Source organism: Nansenia antarctica (genome assembly GCF_963989245.1).
Source record: "Nansenia antarctica genome assembly, chromosome: 2".
NCBI classification, from domain to species: domain Eukaryota; kingdom Metazoa; phylum Chordata; class Actinopteri; order Argentiniformes; family Microstomatidae; genus Nansenia; species Nansenia antarctica.
Genome location: NC_137675.1, coordinates 61,781,863 through 61,804,350, shown reverse-complemented (window position 1 = coordinate 61,804,350; position 22,488 = coordinate 61,781,863). Strand labels below are relative to the sequence as shown.

Below are 22,488 nucleotides of genomic sequence, written 5' to 3'. Positions count from 1 at the left end.
TTTAAGTCTTTCAATTCTAAATCATGGCAATAATGTACAGCTACTGTAATTGGATCTTATCTGATATTATTAACATTTACCTTCATGGCTTTTTGTAGAGATGGCTGGGTATAATAGAGTACCCTATATGCCAACTAGGCCTACTTCAAATTATTCTTCACAATGCTATTTTTAAAAAGCTGGTATTATCTTCTTTGCAGACTGCAGAGCTATTGAAAAAATACAAATGCTGTAACCTGATCCTGTCCTAGATAGACTGGTATTGTTCTATCATTCACATACATTGTTCAAAATGCACAATGTGTCTGTGTGCATTAATATCCTAGTTCAGTAGTACCACTAGTACTACAAGCTGATGGTGCACCCAGTACTAATGAGTAATAGTTCTTTGTTTAGGTGATAAAGTTTGCGAAAGTAAGGTAGAAAGGAGAAAGTAAGGTATCTTGTTGGAAGATGTTGTGTAATGTCCATTGGACCCAGACTGTCTCCTCAGGCCCGGCTCACAGCACACAGCTGGTGGGGTGAAGGGTTGAGGGTGAATCCTACAGCTGGTGTGAGGTCCAGCTCCTCCTCTGTTACCCCGGGTGGAGGAGTGAAACGAAAGTGCTGCAGGAGGGAGGTGAAGAAGAGGAAGAGCTCCATCCTGGCCAGACTCTCCCCCAGACACACCCTACGCCCTATGAGAGACAGACAGAGAGACACCAAAGGAAAATCTGAAAGACAAAGCCTACCTCGAAAGGCTGTGCCACTGATAAAGTGTAATTACATTCCGATAAAGAAGAAATAAATTAGCATGATCAAGTTACTGTAATGTACCTGCATAAAAAGGCTTGAAAGCATCAATTTTGACAAATCGACCCTACTTATCCAAGAAGTGGGTGGGGTTAAGTCTAATTACATTCTGATAGAGAACAAACAAATGCGCGTGATCAAGTTACTGTAATGTACCTGCAGAGAAAGGCATGAAAGCATCCCTTTTGACAAATCTACCCTGCTTATCCAAGAAGTGGGCAGGGTTAAAAGTGTGGGGGCTCTCCCACTCACTCTCGTCCTGCAGAACAGACATCAGTAGAGGATATACAGTCGTTCCCTGCCGTCAAAGACAAGCAGGATTAATTAATACATTTGCTTTGACAGCGTTTTGTAGATTGTACGATTTTTCCTTGTGATTTCATTTAGTCTATGTTGCTAATTTAAATTACAGGTAATCTAAAGGAATTGCCATGTTTATTTTTCACTCATTCACTCATTGCTATGCTCATGTCTTTTGTATTACCCGACCAAATATTTGTCACCATTTCAGTGAGAATGTAATTGTGAAAATGCATTAAAACATACAGTAAAGCATACTCTGTCATTGAGCAGGTTATATTTGCAATTACAAAAAGAAAGAAAACATATTACACCACCTAACTATCTGACCTTCTTTATGAAGTATCCCTGGAAGATCACATCTTTGCTGGTGACATGGGGAATGGACATGGGTACAATATTGGCCAGTCTCTGGGTCTCATGGATGACTGCATCAGTGTAGGGCAGGTTCTTCCTGTCTTCTACCAAGACCTGACGACTTCCTATGACACTGCTGATCTCCTCTTGTACCCTGTCTATGATATAGTAAACAGGACAAATGACGTCAAACCTTCAGTGAAACAATGAACAATCAGTGAAACAATCAGAATGCATCTGCTCTAATCTGGTTTATGAGTAATCACATGTAGCTGTTAAAACAGTATTTTATTACTATGTGAAAGGTCTTTGGCAGCTTGTTAAGTATAAAGGTTCCTATTCGAAGGATGTGTCTGTTTATATTGGTGCTTACCCTGTATGTGGGGGTACTTGGCCATAAGAATGAGACCCCACCTTAGAGTCGTCCCTGTAGTGTCAGTGCCAGCAGCAAACAGGTTGCCCACAGAATTTAACAGGTTATTGTTGTGGTAGTGGGAGTTCATGTTGCCCGATTCCTAATGGATACAGACTCATATAAAGTATGACATATCAAGCATTTGCTTCTAGAAAGCTGTTCCTTAGAATGCAACCAATTGGGATAAATGCACACTAAAGCTAGGTGAGGTTGACCTAAGCAGTATTTTAATGCAATACTGTATTGATCAGAGATGCAATTACTGAGGTTCATCTTCATACCTCCACTTTCTGTTTTTGGACAAGGAACGAGTCCACAAAGCCTCTGCACATCTGAGGGTTCAGAGTCTCCTTCAGGCCCCGAATCAACTCCTTTATATTCCTCTTATTGATAGAAACATTTTCTATCAAATGCTTTCGGGTCTTTATCAATGGTCTCAGCCAGGGAAACATGTTGTACACCTAGCTCCCCCACACAAAAATGGCAAGTGAATATAATATTTATTTATTTTTTTCTTCTATAATATCTTCTATATGATCATTCTAAACTGAGTGAGCAGAGGGTACCTGGATTGCTGCAGAGCCTGAAATGCGTATGTTCTCATTGGCTCGATCCACCATTCCTGTAAACTGGGGGTCATCGTATTCAAACCTGCTGCCATAGACAATGGCTGAGATAATATTGGATGCAGCATAATTCACTGGCTGGGTAGTGTCAAAGGCTTTACCTGTCACACAACAACCACAGTGAATTAATAAATAAGAATTAACACAACACCTATGAATATATACAGTATAATGATGAGGAACAACTGCTAATGGCCCTTGGCCTGAGCTAGATTACTCTTCCTGGTAGAACTGGTGAATTGATGATTCACTTGCTTAGTCAAATGTATCGATTGTAAGTCGCTTTGAAATAAGCCGTCTGCTAAATGTCAAAAATGTAAATGTAAAATGTAAATTATGATAGTTTTAATTCCATGGTGATATTTCCTCATACCTTGATATTTTTCAAACACTTCAATCAGGTAGCGAATCTCCTCTATGATGTTCTCCTCAGCCACTCTCTTGCCCATTCCAAAGTCCCTCAGATTGGTCAGGGCAAAGCGCCTCATCTCTTTCCATGAGTCTCCATTGGAAAACAGAATCCCTGTAGAAATGCAGTATTATCTCACGGAAACAGTAAAAACATTAATTTGCCATATCAGCAAAACAACTGTCAGTTGCTCCTCAGTACCGTGTCCGTGGTTGATATCGTTGGACATGTGGGTGATTGCCCTGTCCCCAAACTCCTCAGCATGGTTCACCAGCGCCTGCTTGACCGTCTTGTATCCTGCCAGGACGACCACTTTAGTGGGTCCAAAGTGAACTGTGAAAACCGACCCGTATTTCTTGGAGAGCTGGAAGATGAAGAAACCGGACATGAATTCAAATCGAAATCTGATTTTGTGTACTTTATACAGGGTCTTAAAGAATGACTCAGGAATGAGTCAAGCCTTCAGTGCATTGCATACAGCATACAGTATGTTGAGAATAAAGTAACACTGAAAATCACCTGTTATATAAAGAAAGATCAAAACCATTTGGAACTTTCCCACCATTCGAAAAGAAAATAACATTCCAAACTGAAATAACGAAATCAGAAAATTACGAATGGCCTCCTCTGAGTGTACATTGATTCAGCAGCACCACATCTCACCTCACAGAGAGTCCTGTAGGGCCTCTTGAGATCCAGCAGGAGGATGTTACCAAGCAGGGGCAGTGGCCTGGGTCCTGGAGGCTCCTTCCCCTGTCCCTGAGAGCTGGAACTGGAGGAGAGGAGGTAGAGTACCAGCAGAAACAGTACAACCCCCAGCAGTGTGACTGAGCTGGGAGCCAGGAGAAGACTTTCCATTAGACCAGCCCAAAGACCTTCCATTAGAGCCATGGTTCTCCACACACGATGCACTGTGATCTAACAGTGATATGTTTTTGCTCACGCCGCAACAGATCTCTATAGAAACATGAACTCCCCGCCCTCTGCGGTGAAGATCTTGACAAGTGGGAGATGGAATAACCACAGAGGAGGGGCTTACTGTTCTAAAAAAACACTGGCTCATTCTAGCAGGTGACATTGAAGCACCTTGTAATTTGATCTGAACGGCTGTATGTATATGTGTAAGCGCCTGTACATTCCTGAACACCTTATTAGGAACACTATACTGGGTAGGGCCTCCCTTTGCTCTCAAAACAGCCATTCTTCGTGGCATTGCTTCCACAAGAAAAATTCCTTGTAATTTGATCTGATCGGCTGTATGTAGCGCCTGTACATTCACTGAACACCTTATTAGGAACACTATACTGGGTAGGGCCTCCCTTTGCTCTCAAAACAGCCATTCTTCGTGGCATTGCTTCCACAAGAAAAAATCCTTTGAGATTCTGGTCCATGTTGACCAGAGGTGATACTAGGATGTCATCTTTGGGTGGACATTTAGATTTTATGATGAGCATTTGTATGATTAACGAGACTACTTGCAAGCAAATCTTCGTAGACATGCCCCTGATGTTGACATGATTGCATCACGCTATTCCTGCAGATTTTTCTGCCGCACTTTCAAGCTGTGAATTTCCTGTTCTACCACATCCCAAAGGTGTTCTATTGAATTCAGATCCAGTGACTGAGAAGCAGGGTTCGAGTTATGTGGGAGCCAATGGGAGCTGAGCTCCCATAAGGAAGGTCTGAGCTCCCATGAAAGCAGTAAAATCATACATCTGTGGGGGTCGCTAATAATACATTACCACAACCATTATTTGATCATAAATGTCAATGTAATGAGTATTATTTATATTTATTTATATGATAAATATTCTAAAATAAACACGTTTTCCAAAAGAACTACGCGCACCAGCATTAATCTCCTGTGAATGACAGTATGCCTTTGACTGCCTGCACTTTACCACCAAGACACTATGGGGCGCAGTAGAATATTGTGCAACAGCAGAATATGATCGTTGAGAGCATGCAAACGTGAAAACACGATTATTGAGAAGAAAACATTCAGTAGCTAGCTATCATGCCGCCCCAAAAAAGGCCACTGCTGCCGACCGAGTCGACAAGCCTGGAAAGTTTCGGGTTTTCATCCAAGAAACCAAACTTGAATTCAGCTGCACCTGTTATGACACCTAACGTTGAAACTGTTGAAATAGCAGAGCTCAAACAAATCCAAGTGCTTCCGAAGAAAGTAGCAGAACTCCCCTCCAGTATGTATCAGTGGCGGCTGGCCAATAGAGGGCGCTAGGGCGCCGCCCCCACCTTCACTTCCTAGTTGCGACTTGTAAAAGTTTTTTAAAAATAAACATTGTTTATTCACAAAATGCGGCTGATATTCTGTCGGCGCCTATCAGCATTCATTAAAAATCCTCCAATACAATAAACATTTTATCTGTGTGTGTGGAAAATTCACTGTGAAAATACATAGGGGAGGAGTCGGGACGCCGGCCGAATGGCGGTCTATGGCACTGCAAATACTTTTGGCTTACACGTGAGCTGTAGCAGCGCTCCAATTGGCTGTCTCCTATTTCCCGGCCGGGGCGCAGAAAAGTGCGCCCCGAGCATGCACAGATTATAGGCTTACTTAGGCTGCAGCCTAGGGCCACTACCACTAGGGGTAGTGTCATGGTTTCTTAGGTTTTCATTTTGGAGACATCTAGTGGACATTTTATGACATTACATTCGTTACTGCCTTTATTCATTGGATATCGGTTTTGTTTAGTCACATGACGTGAGCACACTGTTCAGACGTGATAGTAACTCGTAGCAGCAGCTAGCTGAGAGAAAGAGCTCCGGAGAATCTCATTGTTTACATTCTTGCCCTGGAAAAGGCTTTGCTTGTAAGTTTGCCTTTTATTTTCTTGCTTAACTACAATGTATAATGTATATGTTTATAAATACATAGCTTATATTATTTAAGTATAAATATTTTGGAGCTGTATTTGTATTGCTATATTGATATTATATGTTGGCTACATACTGTTGATGTTGAAAGTGTAATAGTATAGTTTTGAGCATTACAGTAATTGTACTCTTATGTTTATTTACAGTTTTACAAAATAACCAAACGACCACTCATGTTTCTGAAGATTTAGTAAAGAACTCAACTTTACTCCAGCGTCTGAGGATTCATTGATGTGTCAGTGTGTGTTCGCTATCTGTTGAAGTTGCGCCCTGGTTACGCACAGTGGGAACAGAATAGGTAGTAAAAATAAAAAGATGTGTGAGACTTGAGAGCCCTGAATATCCGGTTGTTAAGTCTGACGTCAAACGTGACGTTTTGCAATTTCCGGCTCCAAACCAGAAATTCTCCGCACCAGAATACCAGTGTACTACAGCGGTAGAATGACAGTTTAATCGTTTTTTAGACTCGGATCTATTCATACAACAAGGGACAAAGCACATTCCCGTTTAAGATTATCTGCACAACCCTAACTGATAACACAAAACTGGATGATTGTCTGCAGTTCAGAGAGAATGGAAAAAACTATATACAGTGAATGCTCCCCTCATCTCCAGTAGTTGACCTTCTTGATGAAGATGGCGTGCGGGTGCGATGTTGGCCAGTCAGGGCAGGTTCTTCCTGCCTTCGATAAGTCACGCCTCCTTTGGAGGTGTGGAGAATTTTAGATTAGCTGATCTTGGATAGAACTGGACATAGCAATGGCTCTTTTATTTTGAAGATCTGCCCACTCATTTAAAACAGGTTTCCACTCCTTTGTAGTGAAGGATCAGGCATAAGAGGTCATAGGTTAACTCAACAGCTTGGTGCACAGACAGCCATTGAAAGTAAAGAATGGCCTAGTATAGAAGCGAAGGCGGTGGTTGCAAAAATTATAATTTCCCATCAGGGATCAGGAAAGTATTTTTTCTTCTTCTTCTTCTTCTTCTTCTTCTTCTTCTTCTTCTTCTTCTTCTTCTTCTTCTTCTTCTTCTTCTTCTTCTTCTTCTTCTTCTTCTTCTTCTTCTTCTTCTTCTTCTGATGATGATGATGATGATGATGATGATGATGATGATGATGATGATGATGATGATGATGATGATGATGATGATGATGATGATGGTGAAACATTAATCAGAATGAACTTCAGCCTGCATCTGAATAGCCTTGCTAATTTGGTTTCCAGCCAATAACCTCTGCTTCAAGTTGGCCATTTACCAATGTTTACTACTGGCAACATCTTGTGTCATGTGTCACTATGTTAAAGGTGTGTACATGTGTACATCATATAATATTATCAATGTTATTATCTGCCCACTCATTTAAAACAGGTTTCCACTCCTTTGTAGTGAAGGATCAGGCATAAGAGGTCATAGGTTAACTTAAGAGCTTGGTGCATAGACAGCCATTGAAAGTAAAGAATGGCCTAGAATAGAAGCGAGGGGAGGTTTCCAGCCAATAACCTCTGCTTCAAGTTGGCCCTTTGCCAATGTTTACTACTGGCAACATCTTGTGTCTTGTGTCACTATGTTAAAGGTGTGTACATGTTATGTTATGTTATGTTATGTTAATTTTATTTATAATGCGCCCCCCCTCCAACTTTTACGGCCCGGGGCGCAGCCCGGGTAAAGGAACAAATAAAGACAAAGACAAGGAACACAGAAAGCAATCAGACACAGAAGACTTAAACGTACATCTCAAGGCATACATTTCACAACAAATAAGGAGTTGACTTAGGGAACATCATTGACAAAGAGGTGGGTTTTTAGCTTGGCTCTAAAGGTGTCCAGAGTGGGGGCAAACTTGATGTCAGAAGGGAGCGCGTTCCACAGGGTCGGTGCCATCACCGCAAAGGCACGGTCACCCTTCCTCTTGAGGTTGGTGCGTGGGACCCTCAGGCTGAGTTGGTAGTCGGACCTGAGCCTGGGTCTGGGCCTTGTGGTGGAAGACTGGTCCAGGAGGTCCTTGATGTAGGGTGGGGCGAGACTGTTGAGAGCTTTATAGACAAAGGTGCAGATCTTGAACTTCACTCTCTTCTTCACTGGGAGCCAGTGAAGGGAGATGAGGACAGGGGAGATGTGGTTCCTCATTTTGGTGCCTGACACCAGCCTGGCAGCGGCATTTTGGACTAGCTGCAGGCGGTAGATGGTCTTATCAGGAAGTCCAGCATAGAGTGAGTTGCATTAGTCGAGCTTTGATGAGATTAGCATGAGGACGACCCTCCTCAGGTCACTGGGGGTGAGGAAGGACTTGATCTTGGCTATGATGCGTAGTTGGTAGAAACATGACTTCACGATGGAGCTCACTTGTCGGTCAAGGTTGAGCTCGGGGTCAAAGATGACACAGAGGTTCTTGACATGTGGCCTGACAAGGGTGGACAGGCTTCCCATGTTGGTACTGAGCTGAGTGATGGCGGTGGTGTTGCCGATGAGGAGGATTTCCCCCTTGCTCTCATTCAGCTGTAGGAAGCTCTGGACCATCCACTCCTTCACATCGCGGAGGCAGTCCATCAGGCGCTTCAGATCGGCGGGGTCGTTAGTGTTGATTGATAAGTAAAGCTGGGTGTCCGTGTGTGTACGTCATATAATATTATCAATGTTATTGCCCCAAGGGAAAATTGTCTCAGACCCACAGTGCAGCTGTATAAACCTTTCAAACCTACAGTATATTGACCATAAACAACATAGTACACTCCATTCAATATTGCACACTGGTCATTCATCCATATTAAATACAACTTATATATTGCACGCTGCCCGTTCATACATTAGAAACACTCGAAAACATTATGCATTTGCAAATGGGACATTACATGTCAATACAAGTATTATGTGAGAAAATTATTTTCCCTCTGAACAGATACAGCTCTTACCCTAATTTTTCAAACACGTCACTCAAGCAGTGACACTCTTTTATGATTTTCCCCTCACTTCCTTTCTTGCCAAAGTCCCTAAGGTTCAGCAGAGCAAAGTGCCTCATCTCTTTCCATGAGTCACCACCATTGGCATACCAGGTCCCTGTGAAAAAGTTGCTTGTGTCCATTATATAATTAAACGATGATTAAACAAACACAATGTAAGGGTGGTTCTTGTATTATTGCAGAAACATGCTTAGTTTCACACCATTTTGGCCTTTGAGGAAAATGATCAAAAGTCCCCACCCCCAACAGGTTGAACAGGATGAAATTCCTTAGCCTGATCCCTGCACAATATATACTATACAATGTGGTAACTTGCACCTTGTAGTCGGACTTGGCAGAGTTCAATGAGAAGGGACAGCAATGTGTTCAGCTGTGGTTGAACCACATCTAGCCATGCCTTGTAACTGACTCTCTTGTGGACACGAAAAGAAGAACAACTTGCACCTAACATGAGTTAACAAATAAACAATGTACAGTACATTATGTCCTTTGGCAAGCCTTAGTTGTTGAACAATCTGGAACTGTCCTGGGCCAAGAAAAGGCACACCATGTGCTGGAGTCCATTCCACTAGTTGTGTTTCACTGTTGGGATGTGAGTTTTGGATGTGTGCTACACGCATTCACACTGGCCAACAACAGTGTGTAACTCCTCTGTTAACTTGGGTGGAGGAGTGAAACGAAAATGCTGCAGGTGGGAGGTGAAGAAGAGGAAGAGCTCCATCTCTCTTTACCTATACGGTCATTCAGGAATATATAATATATAACAATTAAAATATGGCATATATGGAATAACAGTCTCTACAGCAACAATCATAGATTCATAACCCAGACAGCCTACCTGACCTTCTTTATGAAGTATCCCTGGAAGGTCACATCTTTGCTGGTGACATGGGGGAGAGACATGGGTGCAATATTGGCCACTCTCTGGGTCTCATGGATGACTGCATCAGTGTAGGGCAGGGTTGTTCCTATAGTGTCAGATCCAGCAGCAAACAGGTTGTGCACAGAATAACAGGTTTTCATCATGAAAGTGAGACTCCATATCCTAACAGAAAGACACATGATGCAGAAATGCTTGACATGTCCCCTTAAAAGTGTGCTTGGGGTACTGTTGGGCCTGTGTTACTTAACATGTGATGCTACCTACCAATGATTGGCATCCAGCCATATGAAAATACATTATGTTAGCAACATGACACAACCACTGGCCAATATTTGATGCAATATGTTATGAAGTTTTCATACCTCAAGCTTCTGCTTCTGAATGAGTCCACAAAGCCTCTGCACATCTGAGGGATCAGACCAACTTCAGTCCTCTGACCAGCCGGTTTATCTTCTGCCATTTATGTCAGCTTCATCAGGAGCCTCCTGTCCTTGAGCAACTGGCCCAGGCAGGGAAGGGAAATGTGTACTACACCTATTTCCCCATACAAAACTGTCCATTATGGATGCATTTTCATTTTGCATGTGAACCTTCTAACATATGCAGATGTAGACGCATGTAGAAGATGGTACCTGAAGTGCTGCAGAGCCCATGAGGCCTCTGCTCTCATTGACCTCGTCCACAATGCCTTTGAACTGGGGGGGGGGGTCAGTGTATTCAAACCTTCTTCCGTAAACAATGGATAATATGATATTGGGGACAGCATTCACAAAACAAATGATGATGCGCATCAACAATGACAGACCTGGGAACCCATGTTTTTCCTAGGTTTGCCTTTGATTGGGTCTACCCGGCTCATCAGCCCCGAAGGCTACCTGGGAGGTTTTCATTTCAGGTTCAGATTATTAGGAAACACATGGAGTTGTGAGGATTGTTTTTTTGAGTCAATAGTCAGTGTTTTTGCTTCCATTTACATAGAGCAGATTTAATTAAAAAAGAATGTCCATACATATACAGTAGACAAGGTTATTTCCATGGTACAGTACATAAGATTACAATGATGTAGATTCCCTTTTTAAACATGATACATTGGATTTTATCTTTGTCATATTCATCACAAACTGTTTTCAAGTTTTTTTTTGTACTGAACTAAAAATGCGAAAGAAGTTTCGGTTGATTCTCAAGAAGAAGCTCAAAACAAGACATATCCATGGATGAACTGTGCATATACATGAAGAGCAACACGTAACAAAAATATCAAAGGTCTGGGGTCAATGCCCTGAATGATCAAATAAGCCCCATTATGAATGTCAGTCTAAACTCAGTGTTTGTTTCTGTTACTACCTCCTTGCCCTCAACTTTGTTAGATGCTTCAAACATTCCCCCAAAAAACTGGAACTGTTGTAGTCATCCACTTTTAGTGAGTGCTTTTTGCTTCGGTTATAAATAAATACATTCAACTCACTTCAGCATAGATTGAGTGAGCTTTGAACAGGAATGTAATCTTCACAAATACACAGGTGTTGTATAACAATACAACAGCTCTTAAACTATGGAGGAACACAGTTATTCCTTCACAGATTACAGACAAATGGCCCATGTGTGTTTGAGGCTGTTATAGGGCTAGTTCCAGTGATACATTAACCAACATCACCCTAAACATTTTTATTAAACATTATCCTCCCATGGGTTCTGATAGGTCAGATCCATAACCACTTCAGTAGTATGGCATTGGGTGCACATACTGTATGAGGGTTATGTCTAGATACCAGAGGAGTAAACATTGAACTGAATTCTGGGACTAAAGATCTGCAGGAATGCTTTTAGGGATGGACATGCTTCCATTTAGCTAGCTAACATCTAGCTAGCCTCCAATTCACTCAATTTCATTTCGAAAGTGGGTATAAAATGAACAAACGATGGCCAATGGTCAAAATGAAAGTGACTTTGTAACATTGACTGGACGGTGCAGTGCTTTCCTTGAGGAAAAGCTCCAGTATCAAAAGGACGTACCAGTACATTGGTCCTCAGCTGTAGTGCATCTACACATCAATAAGCAAACTTCATATTGTTTAAGTCTTAAGGAATAACATTGTAGTACTGTAGAAGTATAATCCGTAGGAGTCAAGGGACGGCACACAAAATCAAGTGGACAACGTGAAACAGATAGCTGCAGCAAAAAAAAAAAACGAGTACACAACAAAAAACACAGCTGAGATAAATCATAGTAATCTCCATCAAAGAGACACCAAGAACATGCATAAAATAACGCCACGGCTAATTAAACTCAATTCAATCAAAACCTGTTTCAGGGTTTCTTTCGGAATATAGTAAGGATTTCATCCTTCCTATTTTAATGACACATTGTCTCTTGTTGTCTCAAGTAGTTACTGTTGTTTTATTGATCGTAGGATTTCAAACTCACAGTGCAAAACGATGTATGCGTGTCTAACCTCAGGAAACCAAGAAGCAGCTTTGTTTGAATTGGGGACTATGATGTTTTCAGGTCCTGCTTAGGTCATCTCTGACATCTACTGAACAGGCAAACCATCTGTGTGGTCAAAGTTCTGTATCAGTAAACACATGTCCACTCAGCTGGTTTTAAGATGACAGCTCAAGAGATATGGGATCGCAAGAAAACACCTTCATTCTTTGACCACAAGTCTATTATCTTGTCTTGTATGGCCTACTATATAGAAAACATCTTCAACTGAAAAGGCAGACATAGTGAATCTGTGTCGATGACACAATCTTACCGTAGCCTTAGTTTAGAGGGAGAAGTTGTGCATCAAAATGCTAAGAATAGTTTTCTCTCAAATAGTCAGACATGCTGAAATCCTTCAAGACAACTTTCTTTACAGACTGCTCTTCGGAATTTAGGATTTTCTTTGAAGGGTATCTAATACCTATAGATTTAGTTGCATGCGATGCTAGGCAGAGGCTGTTAGCTATTTAGACATGCAAATGTTAATGTTCCTGCCAACCATTGTGATTGAATAGAGGATTGGCATCGGTACCATGAATATATTTTTGTAGTTTTACATTATTTCCATCCTGCAAATTATCAGTTATTATAAATGTAAAAGTTATTAGGTATTAACCCGGTTAACCCCATTAATCAGGCAAACACCCTGTGAGGAAAAAAAGAACTGTTCAGATCCTTCATTTGCATTCAATAAGGCTAAGGGATTCTACTTTGTGTTGATTTCAGTGTTTTTGATTGGATTTCTTTTTACAATTGAATTACTTGAAGTGATTCATCTCATTTTTCCTACAGCGATCGTTCAGTGAGACCACTGACTGAACACAAATCCTCAGACCACAGCAAGAATCACATGGAAAAATAATAATAATTCATAAATAACAAAAAATAAACAGCTGCATTCAAGTGCACACATACTGCACGGAGACAACCCCATCAGTCCGACACAATCACAAAGGGGAGCAGTACAGACTTCTTTTTTCATATCCAGTGGTAAGTCATATCTTTCAACTCATAAGACAAAAAGGTGCAACATCTAGGATTTGTTACTTGGTATACAGTAGCAGACCCCAAATCTCACCCCACACCAACCAAACCTCACGACCGAACCCTGCCTCTCAAAATCTCAGGACTGGCCTAAATGTTTAATACACAAACAAACCGACTGAACAGAAGAGAGGTTACTGTTGAGGTCCAAGCTTGCGCACTGGCCCAGTCTGTGAGGCGGTGGAGCAGCGATTAGAGGTAGCTGTTGAACACAGCCACCTTGAGGCCTTGGTCCAGCACTGCACAGTGGTGTAGGCGTGTGTGTGTGTGTGTGTGTGTGTGTGTGTGTGTGTGTGTGTGTGTGTTGATGTCACTGTGTGGAGAGAGACCTGAGCATAGCCCAGTGTCACATCACAGAGGCGAGTCCATGTACACAGGCCTTCCACACAGTGGAGTGGAGACACACACAGAAGAGCAGAGAGAACCAGAGGGATGTACACCCCCGTCCCCCCGTCCCCCCGTCCCCTCCTCCTCTTCCTACCCCGATGGTTCTATTTCCTCCTGCCCTCTGTGCAGTGCTGGAACTGGGCGAAGCTCAGGAACACCTGCTCCAGGGAGATCTGGCTTACGCAGTAGTCATCGATTCTGTACTTCTCTTTGGCGGCCTCAAGAGTACCAAACACCTGAGGGAGAGGGACAGATGAATTATTCACTGTGGTCTGGATTTAATTTAAAACCTTAATAGCCCCAAAGGAGACTTTATGGAAATGAGGTCACTCTACTCTCCATCTCCACTAGAGGGCGCTCTGACACAGAGTGACGAGGAGAGATGTGTTAGCTGTGGTTTCATGGAGAGGTTAAAGAGGAAAACTAAAAATACAGTCACCTGTGCCCAGGTGAGAGTCTTGTCAGTCAAGTGGTAGTGTACCATCCCCTGGTGTTCGTCTTTCAGTAGACTTCCTGCGGAGAAAGAAGGAAGTGATTTCACGTTATACCCCACATCCTAAACCGTTGAAGGTACGTTACGGATGGTGTTCCGAGCCAGACGCGGTGTGTGTGTGTGTGTGTGTGTGTGTCCTGACCTGGGAAGGTGCTCTCGATGAAGTCCTTGAAGAGCTGCAGGTCGCTGTCTTCCACCTCGGCCTCCACTCGCACTTTGACCAGCAGGGTGTAGCCGCTGCCAAACTTGCTCTTAAGGTGCTGGGGACTTCCCAGACACTTAAACTGACCGTTCACCATCACAGCCAGTCTGGTGCACAGGGCCTCACACTCCTCCATACTACAGAGGGGGGAGAGACAGTTGATAGACAGGGACAGGAAGAAAGGAATAAAGAAAGAAAGAAAGAAAGAAAGAGAGGGAGAGAGAGAGAGAAAGAGAAAACAAAATACATAGTGTGAGATCAATCCATCTTAGATCATCGATCAATCCGTCTTGACACTGACTGGACGATGATGATCATGAGGATGACAATGATGAAGACGATGATGATGATGATGATGTGTGGATGAGGCTCACCTGTGAGAGGTGATGATGATGGCCTTGCCAGACTCTCTGGTGCGGGTCACTGCATCCCACAGCAGTCTCCTGGCAACAGGGTCCATCCCAGTGGACGGTTCATCCAGGAAGATGACCGGAGGCCCACCAATCAGAGCCATGCCTGCACTCAGCTTCCTCTTGTTGCCCCCGCTGCAGACCAGAGAGGCAGGGAAGGAGGGAGGGTGGGAGAATGGAGGGATGTCGGAAGGAGAGGGAGAGAGCAAGAACGGAGGAAGGAGGGAGTCGGTGTGTCCTCAAGTCATCTATATCTTATTACACTTGACATTCACATTTTAATAGTGAACACAAAAGAGCAATCTCCCCCTAACCCTTAAGGGAAAGCCATTTAGAGAGGGAGGAAAAAAACATATTAATATAGAGATATTGAACAAGAGAGGGCTCCATGGCATCCAATTTACCACACACACACTCGCACTCACACTCACACTCACACTCACACGCACACTCACTCACACTCACTCACACTCACTCACACTCACTCACACTCACTCACACTGCACCAGCCTGCCTACCTGTAGCTGCGGACCAGTTTGTCTGCGTGCGGCTCCAGTAGCAGCGACCGCAGCACGTTCTCCACACAGCCAGACACGTACTTCTCCGGTATCCCCCTGAGGCGAGCGTACATACACAGCGTCTCCCTCCCAGTCATGTGATCCAGCAACGCGTCAAACTGGGGGCAGTAGCCAATCCTCTGCTGCACCTACCATGCCAGAGGAGAGACAGGGGATGTTCTTATACAAGGTCCTTTAGTGAGGTCATGTCTATATCTATAAAGAGGAGGGAATTCCCCTTTATAAGTCAAAAGATGTCCCTGGGAGGCTTCACTTGACATACCGTAAATCCTCTAATAGTGCCCTCTATTCCATTAAAGGCCAGTCTCTTATAATGGACGATTGTGCAATTGAGTGAGTCAAGGCATGGTCAACACGAACAAATACAGGCCGGCCTCCAATACAGGCCGGGTCCAAAAATTCCGCTTTTTTTTTTACGTAATATCTGGTATAAACCAGACGGTAATACGGTAAACTCCTGGTGCCTGTTAAATTATCTAACTACGGTAGCTTGTATTAACATACCGGTGCCACAAAAAGAAAGAAAATTAGCTTGAGCTAGAAGCTAAACTTTCACACTGGATCTACTCAATGCAGGACAAACACAAACACAACCGAGTCTCGACGCAAATGATACAAAACCAAGCAAAGGAGATCTACTCTTCAGTGGGTGAGGGAGCCGGCAAGGAGTTTGTGGCTAGCAGGAGCTGGCTCGTAAATGTTCTGAAATGCAACAAGCTTAACGGTTATTGTTAATAGAACAGTTTAATCTGGTCGTTATATGCTGTAAACTGTCTCTTGACATACCGGTAGGCCTCTTTGATTTGTTTTGTTGGATGACAACAGGGCGTATTTTCACTGTGAGAGATGCAGTCGCTCGTATTTTGCTGATATTGACGCTGAATCTGATTCTTATTGATTGTGCTGTAAACTGGCCAGTCTGCCATTTGTTTTGTTTTGTTTTTATGTGGCATTGGGCACATTTATGTTATATTTTGTTAATACCGTCCGTACCTGTGGTATTCCAGTTTACTGGTAATCTGATCGTTATTCCGATAACTTAACTGTGAAGTTAATGTATTTGCTTTGTGCTTGGTTTGTGCAATGTTTTGCTATAAAAGGAAAATGAAGGGATTATGTCCATTAGAGTTGAATTTTAACAAATAAAGGCCTCCCTCTAATATAAGTGGATATACCAATATTAGAGGATTTTACGGTAATAACACATACCAACGGAGCCACCAGCATTATGCATAGAGCACTGCCGTGTCATCAGTGCTGTGTCATTAGTAAACGAATACATCTCACACCCACTATACACCCACTCTCACACCCGCTATATTTCTTTAAAAAAATTGCGGATTATTTTCCCCCTCCTTCTTCTCTTTCGTCCTCTTCTCTCTTACCTTCTTGGTTTCCCTCAGGATGCTGTAGCCGTCGATGTAGGCATCCCCTGCAGTCACACTCTCGTCCCCGGTGAGCATTTTGAAGGTGGTGGTTTTCCCTGCTCCGTTGAAGCCCAGCAGGCCAAAACACTCTCCCTTCCCCACAGCCAGAGACAGCCTGTCCACAGCTAGCAGAGTCTCCCCACTGCTGTACACCTGAGAGACAGCGGGGGGGATTAAATGCACAAACAAACAAACAAACACACACACACACACACACACACACACACACACACACACACACACACAGAAACACTCAGACCTCACAGATTGCACTGCAGAATTTACAAACCCAATCTCTCTCTCATCAGAACACACACCCACACACACACACACACACACACACACACACGTACACACACGTACCTTGCTGAGCTCCTGCAGTATGAGTGGGCTCCCCACCATAGACTCCACCATTGGTTGGCACTCCAAAACCCTCTTCCTCTCTTCCGCTACATCCCGGTCTTCTGGCATCAGGACTGCATCCGCAATCAGTGGCATCTGACACACACACACACACACACACGCACACACGCACACCCGCACACACGCACACACGCACACACAAGCAGACAGACACACACACACACACACACACACAAGCAGACAGACACACAGCCACACAGCAGAGTATTATAAGAACAGTGTTGAAAAAACGTATTGAATTAAGATCTGTGTAGAGAATCCATATCTCTAATCCCCTCCCAACAGAAAAATACCCTGTGGTAAACATTAGTTTTGCCCACAGCTGACCTGTTTGCGTCGATTGCAGAGGGAGCTGATAAGGTGTCTGAGGGTGCGGACACACTGCATCTCGATGACGAAGAGCAAGGCCATGAAGACCACGCCCTGCACCGATAGAGCCAACAGGAAACGCCCGACGCCTGGCTCCGACATGGAGAAGTAGTTCTCCTGGTACGTGATGTCTAAGGAGGATGCGAAATAAAACGGGTCAGAGTTCTGAAGGGGTTGATGTCCAGACGGCTCAACGGGTTCTCAGGGGTGCAAACTGGTGATGGCCCAAAAAGGTGACACCTTTTTTTTGGGACTAAGACAATTATCAATGCGCGGATGACATTTTTGTTGATGGGGGGGGGGGGGGGGGTTATAGTGCTAGCACTAACAGTGCTAAATGGATATCGCTAGCACTAGCAGTGGTAGATGGATAGTGAAAAAACACTAATGGTGGTCTCAGTGGCGGCCCGAACCTTAACACCCACATAATTATGTTGAAAACAGGTTGCTTACTGTGACTGTCTAGACACTGTCTAGAATTATTTCAACAGCAGCGGAGTTTAGCAGAAAGGAAGATTAGTTAGAAGAATAGTCATCATGTGACTTGGATGAGACGTAGACCCCCCCACCCCCTACCCAAATATATCTTTTGCAGATCTACACGATTCACGTGGATGACCTATTTTGAAGTAAAAACAGATCATTTAGCAGAAAGGTGACAAGTTTGCACCCCTGGTTCTTCATCTGAATCATCTGCATCACCATCATCACATTACTACAACTACAATAGACTTACAACCAATTAATTTATGGCCACCCATTCGTTAAATAATTACTGACTGGCACATTTTCATTGGCCAGTGAGCTACTGTAATCCCATGGGGTCATGCTATGACAATATCCAAAGCGATTTCTACAACAACTGGTTCTTCTCCAGCGACTACCTCCACAGTTCAAACATGGTATGATCCCAGTACTGACTATAGATCTTGCAGATGGTCTCAGTGAAGGCGTTGGACTTGCAGAAGCTGATGAGCTCGTAGTTCTGGTAGAACTGGCTGAAGGACATTCCCAGGCAGTAGTTGGGAAAGAGCAGAAACACCTTGTCCAGGAGACGAGACATGTCCTGTAACTTTAGCTCTGAGAGGGGAGAGAGTAGAGAGAGGGATGGGGGGGATGGGCAGAGGTAGAGGAAAGATATGAAGGTTTGTCGGGTGGTAAGCTTTGCATGCTTTGATCCAACCATCAAGTCATGGATAGATCTATTCTAAGCTGAAACTCCTCCAGCCGTCCAGTCACAGACAATAATAACCATTTAACCAGGGTGAATAAACCCTAGTCATTCTCTACGTGTTCAACAATTAAATTGAATATAATCTGAACTCCTGACCTCAAGTAATTGTAAAAACTGAAATAAAATTCATCCCTGGACTCCCCTACATGACACAAGTCACTTTTGAACACCACCTCGGATTCTCTGTACCTGTCCTGTCTGTTTGGTCGTCGGCCATTTGGTTTATTTGTTTCATAAATATTCATCACACAATTCAGGTATCTGCGATGTGAAAGAAATATATATATAAACCCCTCAAAAAAAGTTCGGAAACGCTTTTCTTGTTGATTATTCCTCCCCTTTAATAATACCAATTGGTATTGTATTTTATATCGTTGGAAAGCCTGATTGGTCACCTTTATAATGAGGTACAACTTGTAAGGATCATACATTCATGGAATGAGTAACACAGCTAAACGTGAGTGTTAGGGAATTATTTTCACCGGACATTATGACCGAAGAGGTTTAAAAATGTCGGACTTCAACAGATTTTATCGGACAAAGACCGGTAATTACCGGTTAACGGAAACCCTGACCGTAACATATATATATATATATATATATATATATATATATATATATATATATATAAATAGAAGTGAGGTAGTGATAGGTAACTATGTAATATACAGTATGTGCAGAGTTATTGTAAACATTACACCATATACAGTATAGTTTAGTATATACAGTTATGGGCAATATGCAGTTATGGGCTATGTACAGTGAGGTAGTTTATGTACAGCATCTAATGTGCAGAAGTATAAAAGAAGCTATGTCAGGAGACATGTGCAATGTGCAACCTGCCCCCAATCTGCCCACTGGACCACCTCTCCCCCCAGTGTACCACCTGGTCCAAGCTCTCCTCACCTGGGATGGTCATGATGGTGACAGCCAGGAAGGTGGCGGTGCCGCTGATGATGTTGAAGATGGTGAGGCGGGTGTAGGCGGTGGCGGCGGTGGAGAACAGGAAGCTGAGCAGGTACATGAGGGGGATCACGGCCCAGCCGTACAGCAGCAGCATCAGCAACACGTCCACCAGGTGACTGTCCTCCACGAACGCCTTCACCGCAAAGGCCTGGAACACCACCTGACGGAGGAGAGAGAGAGAGAGGGAGAGGGAGAGAGAGAGAGAGAGAGAGAAAGAAAGAAAGGAAGGAGAGATTGTACTTTATACAACAGTTAGTTCCGACCAAGTAATTTGATTGGACAAGAGGCATTCCATGAGTGCCGACATACAGTATAACAGCACTGGGACTTTTAACTATTATGTATCACTCCGCCACACAGGTGTTCTATTGTTTGTGCTCAGGTTACTAGGCAACCGTCCAGTTGAAGTTCAGGTGCGGAACTATTTTTTGTTGGCGGCGCCAAAATAAATTATTAAATAAACAAACAAATCATAATCTGTTGTTGCTTATTACTGTTAACTAATAAATCACGCTGTAGAACTGTTGTATAAAAGCAATATCACACTCGAGGTTGTGCTGTTATACTGAATATCAGCACGACTGTGATTCGGTCGCAGGCCTTGTAATAAAACAAAAAGAACATGACTCATTCTATTGTCGACAATCCATTAAATCCATTCTCCTTCCTTCAGCAGGAAGCAATTACTCAGCAGGAAGAGACATCAACACTGACTATCGTATCAGTCATCATCCGGATGGTGTCATCCTTTAAAACAGTGCTGAGGTTCCTGAGGTTGTACTGACCAGCATGAGCAGGCAGGGCAGCAGGAAGTTGACCAGGTCCCAGAGGAGGGCGGAGAACCAGAAGTTGGAGAGGTACACCCCGCTGACCTGCTGGACGTGCTTGGACTTGATGGAGCGCTCGGTGACCAGGAGCAGGGCAAAGGTGCTGGACAAAGACGCCATGCCGTACATCAGGTTGATGGCTATGGCAAAGCCCGTCTGACCCCTGGGGATAGGAGTGAGGGAGTGAGGGGAGGGAGGGAGGGAGGGAGGGAGGGGAGTGCAGAAATGTCTCAAGAAGAAGAGAGAGAGAAAAATAGAGAAAAGTGAAGGTGAAAGAAAGAAAGTTAGAAAGAGGAGGTGAAAGAAAGAAAGTTAGAAAGGTGAGAGACACACAACACAATTGTCTATTGTTGCCAGGGGTGACTTCACACCCTCTCCATCCCCTCATCTCTACCCTCCGTTCTCACCTCAATCCACCCCCCCCTCATCCCCAGGCTGCCCAATTATCAGCCTCTCTCCTCCTCCGCCTCCTCCTCCTCCTCCTCTCACTTCCAACACGGTGGGTCGATACCCCCCCCCCCCCTAATACGCTACCCTGTCATTAGCTCTCCAGCCTCTCCTGGTTCCCTATCGAACCAGGCAGAGTGGAAGCTGATTATTGTGCCTAATTGGTCCTTAGTAGCTGTTGCATGAGAGATCCACACTGGTGCTTGTATGAGAGTCTCTGATGTTAGGATCAAACACAGGGCGGAGGATGTGGATGTAAAAGTGAACCTCCCATGATGCTGCTCATAGATAGTCCTAGAGGAAGGTCAAGCATGGCTCAAACACACTCCAATTAATCAAGCTATCAAACCAGCATCCTTCACCTGATATCTCCCTGTTCCCTCTATACTCTCCACTAATTCTTTCCACACATCCATCCCCCCTCTCTTCCTCCATCTTTCCCCCCTACCTCCTCCCCCTCATCCCTCACCTCCCCACCTCCTCCCCCTCATCCCTTCCCCTCCACCTCCTCCCCCTCATCCCTTCCCTCCCACCCCTTATCCACTCACTCTGTCAGCTGGCTCTGGGCGGCCTCCGAGACGTTGCGGGGCATGGGATAGTTGCCCGTTTGGATGGAGGCGTTGGGTCCCGCCAGCAGCTTGAAGAAGGCGTTGTCCAGCATCATCAGCGCCATGGCGGGGGTGTGGTAGCCCTGGTTGTTGAAGTAGGCCGTGGCTTCCGCAAACTTGCTGGTCGCCCTGAAGGCGGCGCCCACCACGCAGCGCTCGTTGAAGGCCCCGCCCTCCTCCTCGGCCTGGTTCAGCACGTACTCTGTGAAGTCTGAGGAGGTCGAGAGGACGGCGGATGTAAAAAACATATACATTTACCGTCAAGGGGTTGCATCGATACTCCAAAAGTGGTTGCCTCTACCTAGTGTCACTTCTGAACTGATCTGACTAGTTCAGAGACGGTCGAGGCTGAGGCTGGCCATCTGAGCTGTCATATCAGATCGGTGGAAATGTTACATTTACGGCATTTAGCAGACGCCTTTAATATACAGTAGAGGAACTGAACAGGGGGATGGAGAGGAAATGTAGAGGATGACAAAAGAAAGGGGATCAGGAGGTGAAGCAACTTCAGACTGACTAGGATGAACATTATGACTGAGATGAACATTATGACTGACATGAACATTATGACTGACATGAACATTATGCACTACCTCTTCCCCCCCCCTATGTCAAAAACACACGTACCGCTGATGTTGTGAGGGTGGGCTTTCTGGGCAGCCAGCTGGCTGGTGAAGGCCTCTGCCAGGGCGGCTGCCAGGGGTCGGGCCCCGGGCTCCAGGGCTATAGGCACGGTGGTGGGGCCGTAGCGGCTCAGCGCCAGGCGGAGCAGGGGCGAGTTGTGGCGCCCGGGTAAGGAGCGCGCCACTACCAGGGCCAGCACGGTGAACACCAGGGGCACCAGGAACTGGGCCACCATCACCTTCCAGTTCCTCCAGCTGTAGAGCGCCCTCTTCAAGAACATGGCGTAGAACTGCTGCATGTACAGTCTGGCCTATGGGGGGCGGGGGG

At 44.4% G+C, this 22,488-nt stretch overlaps 2 protein-coding genes across 3 annotated transcripts in view; both read right to left on the bottom strand.

The window, feature by feature from the left end:
- Window positions 1–489: 489 nt before the first annotated feature.
- LOC308149586 (cytochrome P450 2K1-like) lies at window positions 490–3,757 on the bottom strand (the record flags this gene model as incomplete). Its single annotated transcript, XM_080522450.1, has 9 exons — window positions 490–677; window positions 949–1,090; window positions 1,423–1,607; window positions 1,823–1,964; window positions 2,146–2,325; window positions 2,431–2,591; window positions 2,864–3,013; window positions 3,101–3,263; window positions 3,563–3,757. The coding sequence occupies 9 exons, from the start codon at window positions 3,755–3,757 to the stop codon at window positions 490–492; spliced, it is 1,506 nt and encodes a 501-aa protein (XP_080378576.1).
- A 9,900-nt stretch (window positions 3,758–13,657) lies between these two features.
- abca3b (ATP-binding cassette, sub-family A (ABC1), member 3b) overlaps window positions 13,658–22,488 on the bottom strand; it is a gene marked incomplete at its 3' end in the record, with an annotated part of 37,463 nt that continues 28,632 nt past the window's right edge. The window contains exons 18-30 of one of the 2 annotated variants that reach the window (XM_080522441.1): window positions 22,165–22,471; window positions 21,478–21,748; window positions 20,441–20,645; window positions 19,596–19,815; window positions 18,377–18,535; window positions 17,414–17,586; window positions 17,027–17,161; window positions 16,622–16,816; window positions 15,177–15,364; window positions 14,623–14,793; window positions 14,189–14,385; window positions 13,993–14,066; window positions 13,658–13,789 (exon numbers count right to left, since the gene is read on the bottom strand). In XM_080522441.1, coding sequence (XP_080378567.1) covers window positions 13,658–13,789; window positions 13,993–14,066; window positions 14,189–14,385; window positions 14,623–14,793; window positions 15,177–15,364; window positions 16,622–16,816; window positions 17,027–17,161; window positions 17,414–17,586; window positions 18,377–18,535; window positions 19,596–19,815; window positions 20,441–20,645; window positions 21,478–21,748; window positions 22,165–22,471 — 2,427 coding nt within the window. Of the gene's footprint in view, window positions 13,790–13,992; window positions 14,067–14,188; window positions 14,386–14,622; window positions 14,794–15,176; window positions 15,365–15,856; window positions 15,939–16,621; window positions 16,817–17,026; window positions 17,162–17,413; window positions 17,587–18,376; window positions 18,536–19,595; window positions 19,816–20,440; window positions 20,646–21,477; window positions 21,749–22,164; window positions 22,472–22,488 lie in introns of those variants that run through there. The other variant, XM_080522442.1, reaches the window with a different exon arrangement.